General features: G+C 46.4%; 1 protein-coding gene across 1 annotated transcript; it reads left to right on the top strand.

The window, feature by feature from the left end:
• The first annotated feature begins 12,231 nt into the window (after positions 1–12,231).
• Neu4 (neuraminidase 4) lies at positions 12,232–16,851 on the top strand. Its single transcript, XM_057762695.1, has 4 exons — positions 12,232–12,363; positions 13,771–14,002; positions 14,117–14,372; positions 15,522–16,851. The coding sequence occupies exons 2-4, from the start codon at positions 13,802–13,804 to the stop codon at positions 16,499–16,501; spliced, it is 1,437 nt and encodes a 478-aa protein (XP_057618678.1). The 5' UTR covers positions 12,232–12,363; positions 13,771–13,801; the 3' UTR covers positions 16,502–16,851.
• Positions 16,852–17,118: the final 267 nt, after the last annotated feature.

Genomic DNA, 17,118 nt, shown 5'->3' with positions numbered 1-17,118 from the left:
GGTGAACATCAGCCTTGGGGAGCACAAGGGCTTAGGCAATGGCCTGGCGACCCATGAAGAGACTCAGAAAGGCTCCCTGGGAGTTTCTAGCCCCATGGATTCAGCACTGGACCTAGAGCCAGGCTTGCATAGAGCGCGCAGGCAACAGCGCAAAGGTGGGCCCAGGGGAGATGGGTGAAACAGGCGGCCTCCCATCTTTGGCTTTCTGAAGAACGGTGTAGACTGAGAGACGTGAAAGTTGCTGGCAGCTGAACACAGTTGAGTCCACCTTATAGCGTCCCAATGGACAATCCCGAAGGAGAATGTGCCGGACTTGACAACGGTGCTCAGAGGGTCCCAGGGACCTTTGGTTGCCTTGGAAACCACGATGTGTATAGTCTCAAGGACCTTTTTTTTTTTCCTTTTTTTGTGCCTCTCTTTGTCATTTGTGGGGAGATACTAAGTCCCCAGCCCCCAGTTCTTGTAGGATGAGAAACCTAGTTACCTGGGGTGCCTAACACCAAGTAGCCTGGGGAAAGCAAGGTGCCTAGTGTCATATGCTCAGCCTACAGCTTCAGCTTGAGCTTTGTTTGTTGAGCCTGAGTGGAGGCTTTTCTTCTGTGTCGGAGCCTCCAGCTCCGGGCAAGAGGGCCTGTGCTCCTTTGGACAGCAATTTAGTAGGGGCACTTGAAGAAAAGTAATTGCCAGTGAGTTTAAAGATGGTGCAACGAATTTATCAGTCCAAAAGAACATTGTAAATTGAAAAATGACTTTCCCAAAGCGAACAGAGTTTGTCAAGAATGCCATGGTGGCACCAGCCTTTAATCCCAACATGAGGCAAGCAGATTTCTGAGTTCAAGATCATCCTGGACAACATAGTGAGTTCCAGGACATCCAGGGCTACAAAACAAGATCCTGTCTCAAAACAGAACAAAACAGAAAGCCACAAACAAACAAAAAACCCAACCAAACAAAAGTGAAACCAAACTTCTGAATTTGGATGAAATTACTCTTAATAAACTTGTGTTCTCTAGAAGAGCAGGAAGTGTTCTTAGCCTCTCAGACATTTCTCTGGTTCCTTAATTAGAACTTTTCATTCTTAGTAGACTTAATTCTTTTTCTTTTTGTCAGTTGTGGAGACTGATCCCAGGATCTCGAGTGTGCTAGGCAAGTGATTTAACAGTGAGCCATGTCCCCAGCCCTGAAACCTTAATTTCAAGAAAGACTCAGGAAGAAAGAGCATTCAGTTGTTTCTTTCATTCATATACATGTATACGTATGTAAATATATATGTGACAATTGAATATATGGGACAACGTTCAATTGTCTCATATATATATGCATTGTGTGAAAATATTCGTGAAAATATTTTGTTTCTTTGAAAACATGCTTTCTCTCAGGAAAAATGTTCATTATGTAGAATAGGATATATTTGTTGGTAGACACACACACACACAGACACACACACACACACAGTATTTTCTTAGACTATAAAAAGCCAAGAGTACTTGAATTACAGTCAGCCACTGATGTTTCATTGTTTTGTAGTTAGGAATGATTCATGAGTTTTTTATGACTTAATTTAAAAATTTTATAAACATGGATCCCATTTTACTCATACATTATTTTTTACAACTATACCTAGATTAGAGTAGGAGTGATTCATAAGTTTTTATGACTCAATTTAAAAATTTTATAAACACGGATCCCGTTTCATTCATACATTTTTTACAACTATACCTAGATTAGACATAAAAATTAAGTTATCAGTTAAGCAAAGTGATATTTATTTCGTATTAAAGACTCTACTCAAAGTCTAATCATTGTCCCAATACACAGGAAGCGATAATGGGCACTGTCCTGCACTCTAATCTATATTTTTTTCCACACAAAAACACAACTCTCACCTCAAGGGGATAAAGAGATAGTTTATTCTGGAGCCAAATGCTAGTGATCATGGCCCAGGAACACCAATTTAGGTTACCTTGAACTCCTATTCCTACCTGAAACAGTTTGATGAAGTTTTCATAGTACCAGAACAAAGAAAGTCATAAATTAAGACACATAAAAAAATATATCGGTGGAAATGCTAGGCAGACGGGGTCCCAGAAAAATGAGGAAATCCCTGCTATAGGCCTCAGGTCCCTGACTGATGACATTCTGAGCCTTCGGGTGGCGGAAACCAGGGTCTGTTTTACTACTTTCTAAGAAGTTTATGTCAGGGCCCACAGCTGTGAGTTCATTCCACCTTGCCTAGAGGTCAGAGTTCAAGCTTGTTTTGCTTTCTTTCTTTTCTTTCTTTCTTTCTTTCTTTCTTTCTTTCTTTCTTTCTTTCTTTCTTTCTTTCTTTCTTTCTTTCTTTTTTGTTTTTTTTGTTTTTCAAGACAGGGTTTCTCTGTGGCTTTGGAGCCTGTCCTGGAACTAGCTCTTGTAGACCAGACTGGTCTCGAACTCAGAGAGATCCTCGTGCTTCTGCCTCCCGAGTGCTGGCATTAAAGGCGTGCGCCACCACCGCCCGGCTCTGGTTTGCTCTTTCAAAAGTTGTTGTTGACAACAAGTGGCTACAAGACAAGAGGCCCTGACCTAGAATGGCTAATTAGTAATTTGAGTATGAGGGGTAACAGCTCCATCTTGGCCAAAGGTCAGAGATGCTCTGTTTACGAAGTCTGTTGCCTCCCCCTTCCCTTTTGGAGTGGAGTATACAAAGACACGTGGGGTTCAGTATTCACTTAGCTTCCCTCCTGATGGTGTTCTATGTTTCATCTCTTATTTCTCTCTTATCTCTGTTCCCTTCTGCTTAATAATTATTATAATCCTCATGCTCCTATCCTGGAACGTGCGAATCCAGTTGAGGCTGGTCCTCCACAGCTGGACCCATTAGTCACAGCTGCTAGGTCAGACACAGGGGCGGGCAAGAAGTGGATAAGGGGCTTGACTGTGCTGGCTAGTTTTATGTCAGTTTAACACAAGCTAGAGTCATCTGAGAGATTGGAGCCTCAGCTGAGAAAATGCCTCCATGAGATCAGGCTGTAGGGAAGACGGTATTTTCTTAACTAGTGACTGATGGGGGAGGGTCCAACCCAGCGGGGGGTGGGGTCATTCCTGGGCCCCTGGCTCTGGATCCTATAAGAAAGCAGACTGAGCAAGTCAGAAAGCAGCCCCCCTCCATGGCCTCTGCATCCATTTCTGGTCTAGCTTGTCATCCAGTTTGAATTCTTGCTTTGCTTCCCTCAATTCAGGATGTGTGAGCCAAAGGAACCCTTTCCTTCTCAACTCTCTTGCTCACAGTGTTTCATCCCAGCAACCCTAGTGATCACAGGCGCTGGAGAGAACTCAGGAGAAGTTGCAGCACCCCAGCCTCTCCACGACTGAGATTCTAACCAGTTAATCAGCCTTAGAGGAAGTTTAATGTAGGCTATAGTTCTTTCCAGAAACTTGTTCCCAAGTCCCTCTGTTTACCAACCGTCACATTTTGTGTATCTAGGGGCCACATAGCTTTGTTGTCTCACATCCCTGGGACCTGATGTAGCTGAGGCTGGATGGAGACACCATCCCTCCACTCCTAAAGAAAGTCCAGACAGGAAGCTATTGAAGAGAGCCCTTTGAAACTGTGATAGTGTAGATCTTCACAGCTGATGATTTCTCGCAGACAGTGGGGAAAGGGGTAGGCTACCAGGAGTTTGAACATGCTCCTGTGACTGTATGGCTGTATGGGCAATACAAATTGGACTTGCTGTTTTGTTTTTTTATGGTGGGGCACAAGGATGGGAGGAATGGGAATCGGGTGTAATCAGGTGCATTGTGTGAAATTCCCAAATAATTAATAAAAATATTATGTTGGGAAAATCCCTAGATTGAGTATATGTTTCCTCTGTATTTACTTATATTCTATAGACTATTTATACTTACAATATTGAAAAAAAACACTATCCTTTAATTTTAGATTTTCTTTTGGCCAGTTTGATCTAGTTATAATTTCATTGGAGTGGCTACCTCTACTTCTTCTTCTTCTTCTTCTTCTTCTTCTTCTTCTTCTTCTTCTTCTTCTTCTTCTTCTTCTTCTTCTTCTTCTTCTTCTTCTTCTCCTCCTCCTCCTCCTCCTCCTCCTCCTCCTCCTCCTCCTCCTCCCTCCTCCTCCTCTTCTTCTTCTTCTTCTTCTTCTTCTTCTTCTTCTTCTTCTTCTTCTTCTTCTTCTTCTTCTTGTGGAAGGGCACTGTCTCATTGTGTATCCCTGGTTGACCTAGAACTCACTGTGTAGACCAGACTGGCCTCAAATTCACATAGATCTACATGCCTCTGCCTTCCAGGTGCTGGGGGAAAGGAGTGTGCTACCATACCTGGCTTAAACTTAAATTTAAAAAAAAAACTTAAATTCTTAAGAAAGATTGATTTGGTATCTAAGTCATCAAAATTCTTTTTTTTAGTCATCAAAATTCTTATGTGTGGATACTGACATGAAAAGATTTTATTTTAAGTATTATGATTGTACAAGGTTTTAGTTTGGAAAAGTAAATGAAAAGTCACAGGAGGAATTGGGCAGCAAAATAGTGTCCTTCTAAAAAATTCTAACATAATTATCTTTCCCTGTGACCTTCATTATTATTAAGAACTGTGATAGAAAAAAGAGATCAGCCTTGTTATAAATCAGAATTTGTTATAGGCCTTGTAGACGTAATTTTTTTTGTTTGGTTTTGGTTTTGATTTTTGTTTTTCGAGACAGGGTCTCTCTGTGTAGCCCTGGCTGTCCTGGAACTTGCTCCGTAGATCAGGTTGGCCTTGAACTCACAGAGATCTGCCTGCCTCCATTCTGTACCTGTCTCACTGTAGAATCACGCCCCTGCCAGATTCTAAAACAGAGTTCCTATCTCTGCCTAGAAGTCCTGCCTAGTCTCTCCTGCCCAGCTATTGGCCATTCAGCTGTTTATTAAACCAATCAGAAGGCGCCCCAGTCAGATGAGGCAAAACAGAGACACATACTCACAGTGTACAGAAAGATTTTCCCTGAGCAGGTTCCCCTTCCAGGGCTTCTGTTGGATGCATTATTGTCCTTTTGTTAGCTATGGTAAAACAGGAGGCACAGCCCAAAGTTTCCTCCAGCAGAATTTTGAGTTCTCTAACTCTTTAGGGAGCTCCACCCAGGTAAAGGGCTGAATGGCCAATAGCTAAGCAGGAGAGGGACAGGCAGGCCTGCCAGGCAGAGAGAATAGGAGGAGAAATTTAGGCTTGAAGGAAAAGAGGGAGGAGAGAGAGAAGAAGAAGGAGAGGAGGACACCAGGGACCAAGCACCCAACCACACAGCCAGCCATGGAGTATGAAAGAAAGCAAGATATATAGAATAAAGCAAGACAAAACGTTCAGAGGCAAAATGTAGTTAAAGGGAAATGGGATAATTTAAGTTAGAAAAGCTGGCTAGGAACAAGCCAGGCTGAGGCTCCATGTAGTTATTTGGGAGCTGGGTGGCAGGCCCCCAAAGAGTAACAAAAAGTAAAAAATAAAATGAAACAAAAACTAACAATTACAGCATAGAGTGAATGAAAATTCTACAAGAAAGAAGAAGCCACACCCTCGGCTGAACCTTCTGCTGATGAACAGGTTAGGATCCTCAAGTGTGGATCCAAAGTTGCGGCTTCAGTGCCTCATCACAGTTTATCTTGGCCGCTCTTTAGCTTTCTTGTAGCTCGTCTCTGTCTGACCTAAGAGCCTTGTGACTAACAGGTAAGGCACTTTAGAATGTTTTAACAGACTCCCGTCTTTTCCCAGCGCAAAGGTATGTCATCAACTAGAAGCAACAGAAGAGATTGCTGCACTTTAACTTGCTTATCTAATGTTTCGATCAGTGTATTTGAAAAGTGCCATGATTTATGACTTTATTTTGGTACTGTCACCCTAAAAGTTTTATCAAGCTATCATCACATTGTAACATGCAATCGGGGGTACCCTAAATCTGTGTGCTTCAGGTGTGGTCACTCATATTTGCCTCCAAAAGAAACTAAGTTTTTAAAAAGAAGTTTTATTTTATTTTATGTGTATAGGTGTTTGGCCTGCGTGTGTGTCTGTGCGCACACCGGTGTACCTGGTGTCTGAGAAGGTCAGAAGAGGGCGTGAGGTCCCCTTGAACTGGAGTTATACATGGTTGTGAACTGCCATGTGGGTGTTCTTGGAGTCCTCTGGAAGAGCAGCCAGGATTCTTAACTGCTGGCCCATCTTTCCAGCCCCAGACTAGGTCATTTGAGGTGAAAATCGTGAGATTTGTATTGGCAATTCTGAAACCTGGACACGGGGCCCTGAGAATTACCCACTTTTCACCCAGAAGAATTGCTAGATGAGAGCGAGGTACTGGCAACATGGGTTTTCCAGGTGGATTTTGATGAGTTCTTTCTGGAACTCAGAGCTCTCTTGATCCATTTTGTTGTTTGTTCTGAGCTGGTTGTTTAGGACCCTATTTGATAAATACTCTTTTTCCCCCTTTCAAAACATTTGGTTTACATTCTCTGTGGTGGTTTGAATGAGAACGCATCATATATTTGAATATTTGGTTATTTGAATATTAGGTGCTTTTTGCCAAATGAAAGCAGGGAGATTTTTATGGGTTGTGGGAGACGGGTGATGACGTGTCCACCACAAGCTGGGGTTGTGCCCAAGTATGGTCAAAAACGGAGGGCTTAGGTGGGGACTTGGGCGGCTGGCAACTTCAGGGGAAGAAGCTGCAGTAGCTGCCAAGAATGCAGAACTGGGCTTTTTGGCACCTTTCCTTTGTTCAGAGACTCTCTGAGTGGGCTGGGTTGAGGCTGGGGGGAGGAATGACTTTCTGAATCATGCACGGATGAGCTGGAGGTTCCAACGAACGTCATCATGTCACTCAGGGTGGGCTTTGAGGTTTCAAAAGCCCATGCCAAGTCTAGTCTTTTCCTCCCTCCCCCTCCCTTCCCCTCTTCCCCTCCCCTCTCATCCCCTCCCCTCTCCTCCTCCCCTCTCCTCCTCTCCCCTTCTCCTCTCCCCTCCCCTCCCTTCTCCTCCTCTCCTCTCCTCTCCTCTCCTCTCCTCTCCTCTCCTCTCCTCTCCTCTCCTCTCCTCCCCTCCCCTCCCCTCCCCTCCCCTCCCCTCCCCTCCCCTGTCTTTCCCTTCCCTCTCCTCTCTCCCATCCCTCCTTCTCTGCCTTCATCCTGTGAACCAGCTGTCTGCTCTCAGCTACTGCCCCAGAGGTCTTGCTCCCACCATGATGATCATGGACTAACTTGAAACTGTAAGCAAGCCTACAGTTCAATACGTTAAAACAAAAGTTGCCTTGGCCATAGTGTCTTTTCACAGCAAAAGAACAGTAGCTATGACATTATCTGTTTTGTTTATTTTCTTTGAAAGCATTTTTTTTTAATTTCAAACCATTTAGTTTTTCCTTTGTTTCATTATAGACTTCAGTAGACTTGTTTTGTTCTTGTGCGATCAGTACCCCACCCCCACCCTCTAGACACTTCTCCCATATCTAATCTAAAGAAAGAGGAGATGTTTGGAGAAAAACAGATTATTTGGTATTCCAGCCAGTTTTATGTTAGATTCCTATGTGAGTCAACTCGCAAGTATTAAAAAAAAAAATGGGAAAACCCTAGCAAGATTCACTATTTCTATACTGACTTATTTTGTGCGCTCAACAAAACAGAAGTCTAGCAGTCCTGGGCAATAATAAAAACAAATCATAAATGGGTAGCCTACTTGAATTAAGATTTGAAATCATGACGGGGTGCTCCAGAAAGTCGTTTTTGGATGGATTGTTCCAGGGTCAGGCTCCTTTCCTGTTGCAACCACCTGCACCCAGCAGCCTTTTTCCCAGAGTTCTCCAGCTCTTGTTCTCTTTTGCCCCGCTGCATTGGATCACTGGATCCTGCCAAGTCAAAGTATAGACGCCAGCTCCGAGGCGAACTCATGCAATGCACACCAAGGACTTGTGGAAGTGGCAGAGGATAGCAGATATAAGGTAGATGAAGAGGAAGAAGGTGGGGGCGGGGGGCGGGGGAGAGGACCGTGATGACGAGGAAAAGCTGAGGCAGCTACGGGCTAGTGGGCAGCCGAGGTGATCAAGAAGCAAAAGACCTATAGGATGACTAAATAGCAAAAAAGAAAATGTTAGATTTAAAAGGCCACTGTGACCTAGTCAACCCTCCATTGTGGGTCTCAGAATCTAAATGTCGTCACTTTTGATTAGAGGGGCAGACCCAACTGCCTGCCTGTAGGGGGCAGTGCTGCCCACAAATGATCAGACTGTGAAACTTGCAACAGGGAGGGAAAAGAACCAAAACTTCCATTTTCTTTTTTTCCTACAAATGTTTTAAAAAGAGGGGATGGAGATATGGCTCAGAGGTTAAGAGCACTTGGTACTCTTACAGAAGACCCAGTTTTGGGGGTACCTAGTAGTCACGTGGCTCACAAGCATCTTTAACTCCAGTTCCAGGGGATCTGACACCCTCTTTTGGACTCAGCCAGTATACACGTGGAACGTATACATGCAGTCAAAACACTTACACACATAAATAAAAATACACCTTTAAAAAACCTATCTTAAGGCCGGGTGGTGGTGGCGCACGCCTTTAATCCCAGCACTTGGGAGGCAGAGGCAGGCGGATCTCTGTGAGTTCGAGACCAGCCTGGTCTACAAGAGCTAGTTCCAGGACAGGCTCCAAAACCACAGAGAAACCCTGCCTCGAAAAAACCAAAAAATAAATAAATAAATAAATAAATAAATAAATAAAAATAAATAAATAAATAAAAATAAAAAACCTATCTTAAGGCCGGGTGGTGGTGGCGCATGTGTTGAATCCCTGCGCTTGTGAGGCAGAGGCAGGTGGAGCTCAGTGAGTTCGGAGCCGCTTGGTCTACAAAGTTCTGGGATAGCCGAAGCTATTGCATAAAGGAAACCCTGTCTCGGAAAAAAAAAAGAATTTTTTAAATTTAAATTTTATATTTTTGTACATATTGTTAGGCACCAGCCACTTTTAATGATAATAGGTAACTAACCCAGCCTTAGAATGCTCAATTCTCCTTTTTCATTTGGCTTTCTGAGACACGGTCTCTCTCCGTAGCAATGACTGTTCTGGAACTCACTGTGTAGACCAGGTTGGCCTCAACCTCACAGAGATATGCATGTCTTTGCTTCCAAGTGCCGAGATTAAAGGCGTGCACCACCCATGCCAGGTTCTATGTCCTACTTCCGATTTTACTTGTGACATAACCATGTTCATTATAATCTCAAAGGAGAAAAAAATACCTTGAAGAAAAGAAAGCAAAACAGCAACAATGAAATCACTTTCTGAGCATGCCAATAATGATTTCTGGTTCTCGTCCTGTATACAAGTAGCATATTTGTAAGAAATGGTGGAAAAAGGCAAGCATGAAAACTTTCTTTTTTTGTATATGAAGCTACTGTTTATTTTTTTAGTTTGTTTGATGTATGTGTGAAACAATTTCAAATAGGAAACTATAGTTATTCTTCCTTTTAAAATTATTTGTTTACTTTTATTTATGTGTATGAGTATTTCGCGCATGTGTGTATGCACGCGCATGTGCACTCGTGTGCACTGTGTGGGTGCCTGGTGCTCACAGAGGCTAGAAGAGGGTGCTAAATGCCCTAGACATGGAGTTATAGATTGCTGGGAACTGACATGTGGGTGCTGGGAACTGAACCTGGGTCCTTTGCAAGAGCGGTAAGTGAATTTAACCCCGGGTCTTATTTCTCCAGATTCAATAAACCAGACTTTTATTTTGGTGGAAAAAAGAAAACCACCAAAATGATAGAATTGGTAATTTGCAAGAATTAATAGGAGCTTTAAAAACTACATGTACATTAAGAGACATTAAAAATAAATAAAAAGTTAATAAAATATTAAAAAGTATTTAGAGTCTGTGTTAGAACTAAAGATAATTACTGATCACTTCTTTCTTTAAGTTTCTCTCCTCTTAATCTTTAAGAGATAAATTCTCTATATAAAAATTATCAGTTTGTTTTTAATATAAATGCTAAAGAAAAATATTTTATACTATATCAAAAATTCCTGGGCTAGAGAGATGACTCCAGAAGACCCAGGTTTAATTTCCAGCACCCACATGGCAGCTCACAACTGTTTGCGACTCCAGTTCCAGGGAATCTGATGCCCTCACAGATATACATGTAGGCAAAACACCAATGCACATAAAATAAAAATAAATTATAAAAAGAATTCCCATTTATTTATTTTTTTTGGAAGCTATACTCGTTCTTATTTTCTCCTTGGTAACTTGGTTTGGAGCTTAAGTTTTGTGGAGGAGAATATGTTCTGAGAATAGAGCTGCAGGAATGGGAGAACACTCTGGAATGGACGCTGGATTAAGAAGCTTGTGATGGGATGGAGACCATGCCCCAATTCTTCATTGGGAAAGTCTCGTTGCTAAAAGAAAAACATCATGTGAGCTAATTGTGCTTTCAGTGATAGACTAAGAATTCATGAATTCTATAAAGGCAGATGCATTAAAGGCAATTGTCTTCCTTTTGTGGGGAACTCGGGAATGGAACATGATGATGTCTCACTGCATGCTGAGGTCCGGCAGCTGCTGGAGAAATAATTCAGGAGTAAAATGCTGGACAAATTAACGTTTCTCCAAGATAAGCTATCAGTCTGGCCAAATGTTTATTATTATTTTTTATTGTTTTTATTGAGCTATATATTTTTCTCTGCTCCCCTTCCTTCATTATTTTTAATATTTTACTTGAATAAATTCCGGAAATAAAAAACATGATCAGATCATTTTCACTTTCCTTCATCCAACCCTTCCTATGTACTTAGCTCTCTCTCAAATTCATGGCCTGTTTCTCTTTACAGTGCCTGTCCCTTTGGGGGCCATCAAACTACCACAGTTGGGAATAATTTATTTTCTAGCTATTTTCAATAATTTTTTTTGTTTTGTTTGTTTTTTGAGACAGGGTTTCCTCTGTGTAGTTCTAGCTGACCTGGAAGTCACTCTGTAGACCAGGCTGGCCTCAAATTCACAGAGAACTGCCTGCCTCTGCCTCCTGAGTGCTGGGATTAAAGGCATGTGCCATTAAATTCTTAGTTTCATTAAAACAATTTATGAAATCATTTTAAATTAAATTAATTCATTGGTTTAATTTTATTAAAAGAATTTATACAATTCTTTTAAATTGATCAATTCATTAATTGGGCTGAATTAAAATTTCATAAAAGAATTTAATAATGGTCCCAGAGGGAAGCTCCTAAACAATTTTATTAGTGTTTGAGGGAAAACCTCTGTCATTCGATAGCTTCTCATTTGCACCTACCATTATACTGGTTATTTTTGCCATCCTCTTTTGGGGATGGGTGTCTTTCTATGTTCCTAGCTGGCTCTGAAATCCTCTTGGCTCAACCTTCCATGGTACAACAGGTGTGTGCCACCATACCTGACTAAAAGATCTAAGTTATTTATAGATACACATAATCTTTATAGATACCAAATCAAAGTGAAACAGCAAAAAGGGTAGTTTATTTAAAAAAAAATAATCAAGATTAAAGACCCTGAGAAGGGACTCTGATTTCCCTGGTATCAAGTCAACAAGTCAAAAACATGAGGTGGCCTGTGAGGGTAGGAGGTAAAGACGTGGGCTGGCTTTGGTACTTGGGGTAGCAGCTTGCCCAGATCAAGCTGTAACAGGAAGTCTGCGTCCATCTCTGCCAGAGCCGAGGCTTCAATTTCTTTTCTGTGATTCTTCTCCCAAGATAGACTTGGCTTAGGATGGCACGAGCCTGTGCTGAAACACAGCTTTCCTGGACAATCCCCGTCCCTGGAACTTGCTAAATGGGCCACATGGGCAGCTGGTATGGGGGAGGTCCAGCTTCTGCTCTTCACCCGAGGTCTCCCTGGGGCAGTGAGGCTCCATGGAAACCCAGAGCTGACTCAGGAAAGGATGCCTCTAATGGATGACAGCTCTGTCCCCTCTGTAGGCCTCAGTTTCCCCTGTGTACAATGGGAGTGACCTGGTGGTCTTTGGAGCCTCTCTCCGTCCTGCTGTGCTCCCAGCCTGGGGAGTGGGTCTGTGTTCACAGTCCCCGTGGTCTGAGACTTTGGGAAGCCATCCAAATACAGAGAAAATGTCTCTCTTGTGCCTGTGCAGTCTGAAGGGACACGTGGCTCAGCGCACCTGCTTCTGCTTGGGCACAATTGCCCTTTGAGTGCAGAGCTGGGGGCTTCTAAGAGATGGGAAGCCGCTCAGAAGGCCCAGAGCTGGGAGTGGGTGAGCAGAACAGCGTGCATCTCGGAGCTTGTGGCGCAGACTGTGGTTGGTAGACGCAGAGGTCCTAAGGCTGGGAGGTAGTGGTGGTCAGCATAACCCTCTGTGATCTGCGGAGCCTGCTAGTGCTGTATGTGAGTGACTGTCCTCTACTTCTTTATCCTGGGTTTTAGTCTAGGAGGTCATTCTAGGTCCCTACTGAGGCTTGAGCTCTGTCTAGGTGCCACGCTAGCATCCTGATCTCTTGGCTTCCCCTCTGTGCTAGTTACTTCTGTGTGACTTGTGGCAGGCTGGTCAGGAGTGGCTGGTGTGGGCTGTGTGTTTGGCTCTGGTCTGGTCTGGTCTGGGGTACCTGGCCATGAGCTGCTTGACTGGTGGTGGTCTGGCCTAGGTGGTTGTAGACCCTGACTGTTCATGTCCTGCAGGTAATGCATCCGCTGCCAGGCCTTCCCATTAACCCCACACCAGCTATATACCCTCACTTTCTGGTCTGCCATTGTGTAAATGGGACAGTAATCCCTGGCTGGCTCAGTTTATGCCCCTAACCTACCCGCCACTGATCTTTCTTTGAGAAGCTAAGTGGGGAAGAACCACGCTCTGGGACTGCCTGGCTACTCCCTCCTGTGGCTTCAGTTCTATGTGGATGTGTTTCCCAGCTGTCCCACAGTTCAGGGCCCCATAGATGAGGATTCACATGGGGGGAGGGGACAGAAAAGAAGGGGTAAGCTGCTCATAGGTCACACAGAGACTGTTGCCTGCCTGATCCCTGGCTTGTGACGTTAGGAGGTGGTTACAGGGGCAGAGTATAGAGTGGGAGACGGGACAGTGGATGACCCTAAGGAGTGACCTTTGCCCATCCCCATTCATTACATCCTCCTGGCCCTGGGATGCTGTCCACCCCACTCCTCTACTTTCTCAGTCTTTACACTGACATCAATTTAGGGCCAAGCCGGGACCTCTCTGGTTTCCTTGGCTTTCCTTCCTTTTGCTGCCTTTTGATTGGTGCTGCCCCTGGCTCTCTCTGGTGCCTATGAGAGCCACTTGGTACATGTGCTGCAGGTGAGGACAGCTCTGCAGGGTCCAGTGGTCCATCTCCCGTGTCTGAAGCTATTTCCTGTAGAGAGTTCTAGAGCTCCCTTCTGCTTCCACGTGGGTAGGTTCCAGTGTTCATCTGCCCCTGCTGTGTGGTATGCCTTTCCTGGTTTCACATAGCCTCTCTTTTTGTCTGACTTTGTCCATTTGCCCATATTCTCACTGGGTGAGTTCTGTGGTGATATGCGTCCAGGGCACACTGGCTGGCAGGATGTTGGGTCACTCTGCCCAGCTCCCACGCATCCCAGCACCAGCTAGCCTGGCAAAAGAACAGCTTGGAGAGAATGAGGGGGCTCTATAGAGATCTGGGGTTGCCGAGGCTGTGAGGGGCCTGCGGATGGGTTGTGAGAAATCTGGGACAAGGGTGATGGAAAGGGCCGTCAAGATGGGCAGGCAGGTGTGGGGCTTGCTTGTGGCCAGGTAAATCTGTGGAGCCTCCTCCCTCACAGATTCCAGGTGCCCGGCACCTACCTGAAGGGCATGGGAGCCCCACGTGTTCCCAGAAGGACGGTGCTCTTTCAGCGGGAGAGGACAGGCCTGACCTACCGTGTGCCTGCCTTGCTCTGTGTGCCTCCCAGGCCGACATTGTTGGCTTTCGCGGAACAGCGACTTAGCCCCGATGACTCCCATGCTCACCGCCTGGTGCTGCGGAGGGGCACACTGGCCAGGGACTCAGTGCGGGTAAGTGTTCGGTGCAGAGCAGAAACTGAAGCCCAGCTCTATTGATACCCCTCTCCCCGCCCCCGAGACTGGAGGGGCTCCAGAGGTCTTGACCAGCTGCCTCTTTTCCCTCAGTGGGGCACCCTGACTGTGCTGGAGACTGCGGTGCTGGAGGAACACAGGTCTATGAACCCTTGCCCGGTACTGGACGAACACTCCGGTACCATCTTCCTCTTTTTCATTGCCGTGCTGGGCCACACGCCGGAGGCCGTGCAGATTGCCACTGGCAAGAACGCTGCTCGGCTCTGCTGTGTGACCAGCTGTGACGCGGGCCTGACCTGGGGTAGTGTGCGAGACCTTACTGAGGAGGCCATTGGTGCAGCATTGCAGGGTAGGTGGCATCTGGTGTGGGATGGGCTAGAGGTATGCGGTGGGTAGGAACAGGACAGGGCAAGATGGGCGTGGCCTCAAGGGGGCTTGGGCTTGCCCCTTGGGTAAGTCCACCAATCACTTGGAAATCTTCACTCTCCCTATCCCCAGTTTCTTGCCCTATATCACCCACGAGAAATGACCTCCTTACACGGTCTCTAGGACTGTCTGACATTTCCCAAGCATCTTCAGCACCAGGCCAATAGGTGTTGGCAGGACTGGCAACTTAAGCCCACCAGAGGCTCTCCTTGTCTTGGTCAGCAGAGAAGAGGATTGAGGCTCTTAGTCCTAACTCCCAAACCCTTCTCTTTTATCACTTTCTGTTCCCTTTCACCTCCTCCTCATCCAGCCCTGGTCTCTGGACTTCAGTCTTTTGGTTTCTGGGCCTCAGTCTTTTTTTCTCCCTTCTGCAGCCCCTACTCCCAAGTTGCTGGCCTACTGATCGGTTGCTCATCCACCACCCTGCCCCCTGCTGATAGGCAGTGGCCCTAGGGACTATAGGACCTGGTCCATGGCCCATGAGTACTACATAGAGGGATATAGCAGCTTCTGAGAGGTAGACAAGGAAACAGGACTTATCAAAAACCTCACCCAAGGTCTCCTTCCTCCACTTGTGTAGCACTTGCTTTAGAGGTCGAGCTCTGTTGGTGATCATTGCCCAAGTGTCTGTTGGCCAATGGCTGGGGAGTGGCTCAGTGGTAGGCCATTGGTTTGGCCTGGTTTCTGTGCTTTGCGTCCCAAGGCAAAAAGCAAAACACTTGGCCAAGGGGCTGGAGAGATGACCAGGAGCTTGTATGACTCACAGCTCTTGCAGAGAACTGGAGTTCAGTTCCCTGTGCCCGGATTGGGTGGCCCACAACTGCTTGTAACTCCAGCTCCAGGGTGTCTGCCACCTCAGCCTCTATGGGCACCCAAACTCATGTGCACACCCTCCAAATGAGCATAATGAAAAATACATCTTAAAAAAAAAACAACTATTAAAAAGCACACGATCGAGCAGGCTCCTAGCTTTCTGAAGACAGCCTTGGCAGACTCCATTGTGCATTCGGGGTCCAGGATAGGTCGGCAGTCAGCGGGCCTAACCCAAGATTCTGGCTCCTTCTCTCTGTAGACTGGGCCACCTTTGCTGTGGGTCCAGGCCACGGAGTCCAGCTGCGCTCAGGTCGCCTGCTTGTTCCTGCTTACACCTATCACGTGGACCGTCGGGAGTGTTTTGGCAGGATCTGCTGGACCAGTCCCCACTCCCTGGCTTTCTACAGTGATGACCACGGAATCTCCTGGCACTGTGGAGGCCTTGTGCCCAACCTGCGCTCTGGAGAGTGCCAGTTGGCTGCGGTAGATGGAGACTTCCTCTACTGCAATGCCAGGAGCCCTCTAGGCAACCGGGTACAGGCACTGAGCGCTGATGAGGGCACCTCTTTCCTACCAGGGGAGCTGGTGCCTACACTGGCTGAAACTGCCCGTGGTTGCCAGGGTAGCATTGTGGGCTTCCCAGCCCCACCCTCCAGCTGGCCTCAGGAGGACCGGTGGCCAGTGGGTCTTGGGAAAACCCCACAGTCCCCATCCTTCTATCTTAGAGCACAGGAGTCTTCAGGGGAAGGTGTTGGGCTTCCTGTTGAGGGTTGGGTTCCCAGAGGGTCATTCGGCTCCCCACAGCCCTGGGGCCCAGTGAAACACGGCCTAGAACCTGGGTCAGGTGGAGATAAGACAGCCTGGACCCCAGAACTCCCTATGTCCTCTGCTTCCCCGCTTCAGAGTCCCACATGGCTGCTGTATTCCCACCCATCAGGGCGTAGAGCTCGGCTCCACATGGGAATCTACCTGAGCCGGTCCCCCTTGGATCCCCATAGCTGGACAGAGCCCTGGGTGATCTATGAGGGCCCCAGTGGCTACTCTGACCTGGCTTTCCTTGGGGCTGTGCCTGGGGCATCCCTGGCCTTTGCCTGTTTGTTTGAGAGTGGGACGAGGGCCTCCTACGAAGACATCTCTTTTTGCTTGTTCTCATTGGGTGATGTCCTGGAGAATGTGCCCACTGGCCTAGAGAGACGCAATTTGAGGGACAAGCCTCAGGGGCATTGCTGGCCCTCCTGAGGGCCTGGCCCTCAGGCAGGTTCCTGGGGAGGAAGGGTAAAGTGTATAGAGGAAGCCAGGGGCAGGTCAGCATGACCCTGGGATGGACAGAGTCTCTTCTTTACTGCTACTGGGGGCTGAGTCACTGCGGAGCCGGCTGCTGTCTGAGTGTGAGTGAGAAATAAAAGGATTGTGCTGTGTCTGTGTCTTTCCATGTCATAGCCTTAGGGCCTGGCGCTCTAGCTCACCGCTCTGATCACCATGCATGTTTTCCGCCTTCACCCTGCTCAGTTCCCACATGCCAGGAGTGGCTGGCAGGGGTGAAGGCAACCTTGCTCAGTTTTCACATCCCAGGGGGTGGCAGACAGGGGTGAAGGCAACCTTGCTCAGTTCTCACATCCCAGGGGTGGCTGGCAGGGGTGAAGGCAAGAGAAACAGTGACATACAGTCCCTCTTTTCACTACCCTGCTATTCGTCAACTCCAATAAATCTGAAGTTTGCTGATGACTGAAGTCTGGTCACTTTCTGAACTTTCTGAGAAGCTGGTTGGGGAGCCAGCCTCCCCAGCTAGTAGAGACAGAACTTGATTTGAGGAGGGTTACTTCCTAGGACCTGCCCACTTTTTAACCCTTCTCTGG

The sequence above is a fragment of the Chionomys nivalis genome, chromosome 2 (assembly GCF_950005125.1).
Source record: "Chionomys nivalis chromosome 2, mChiNiv1.1, whole genome shotgun sequence".
NCBI lineage: Eukaryota > Metazoa > Chordata > Mammalia > Rodentia > Cricetidae > Chionomys > Chionomys nivalis.
This window is presented reverse-complemented; position numbering and strand designations above follow the sequence as displayed.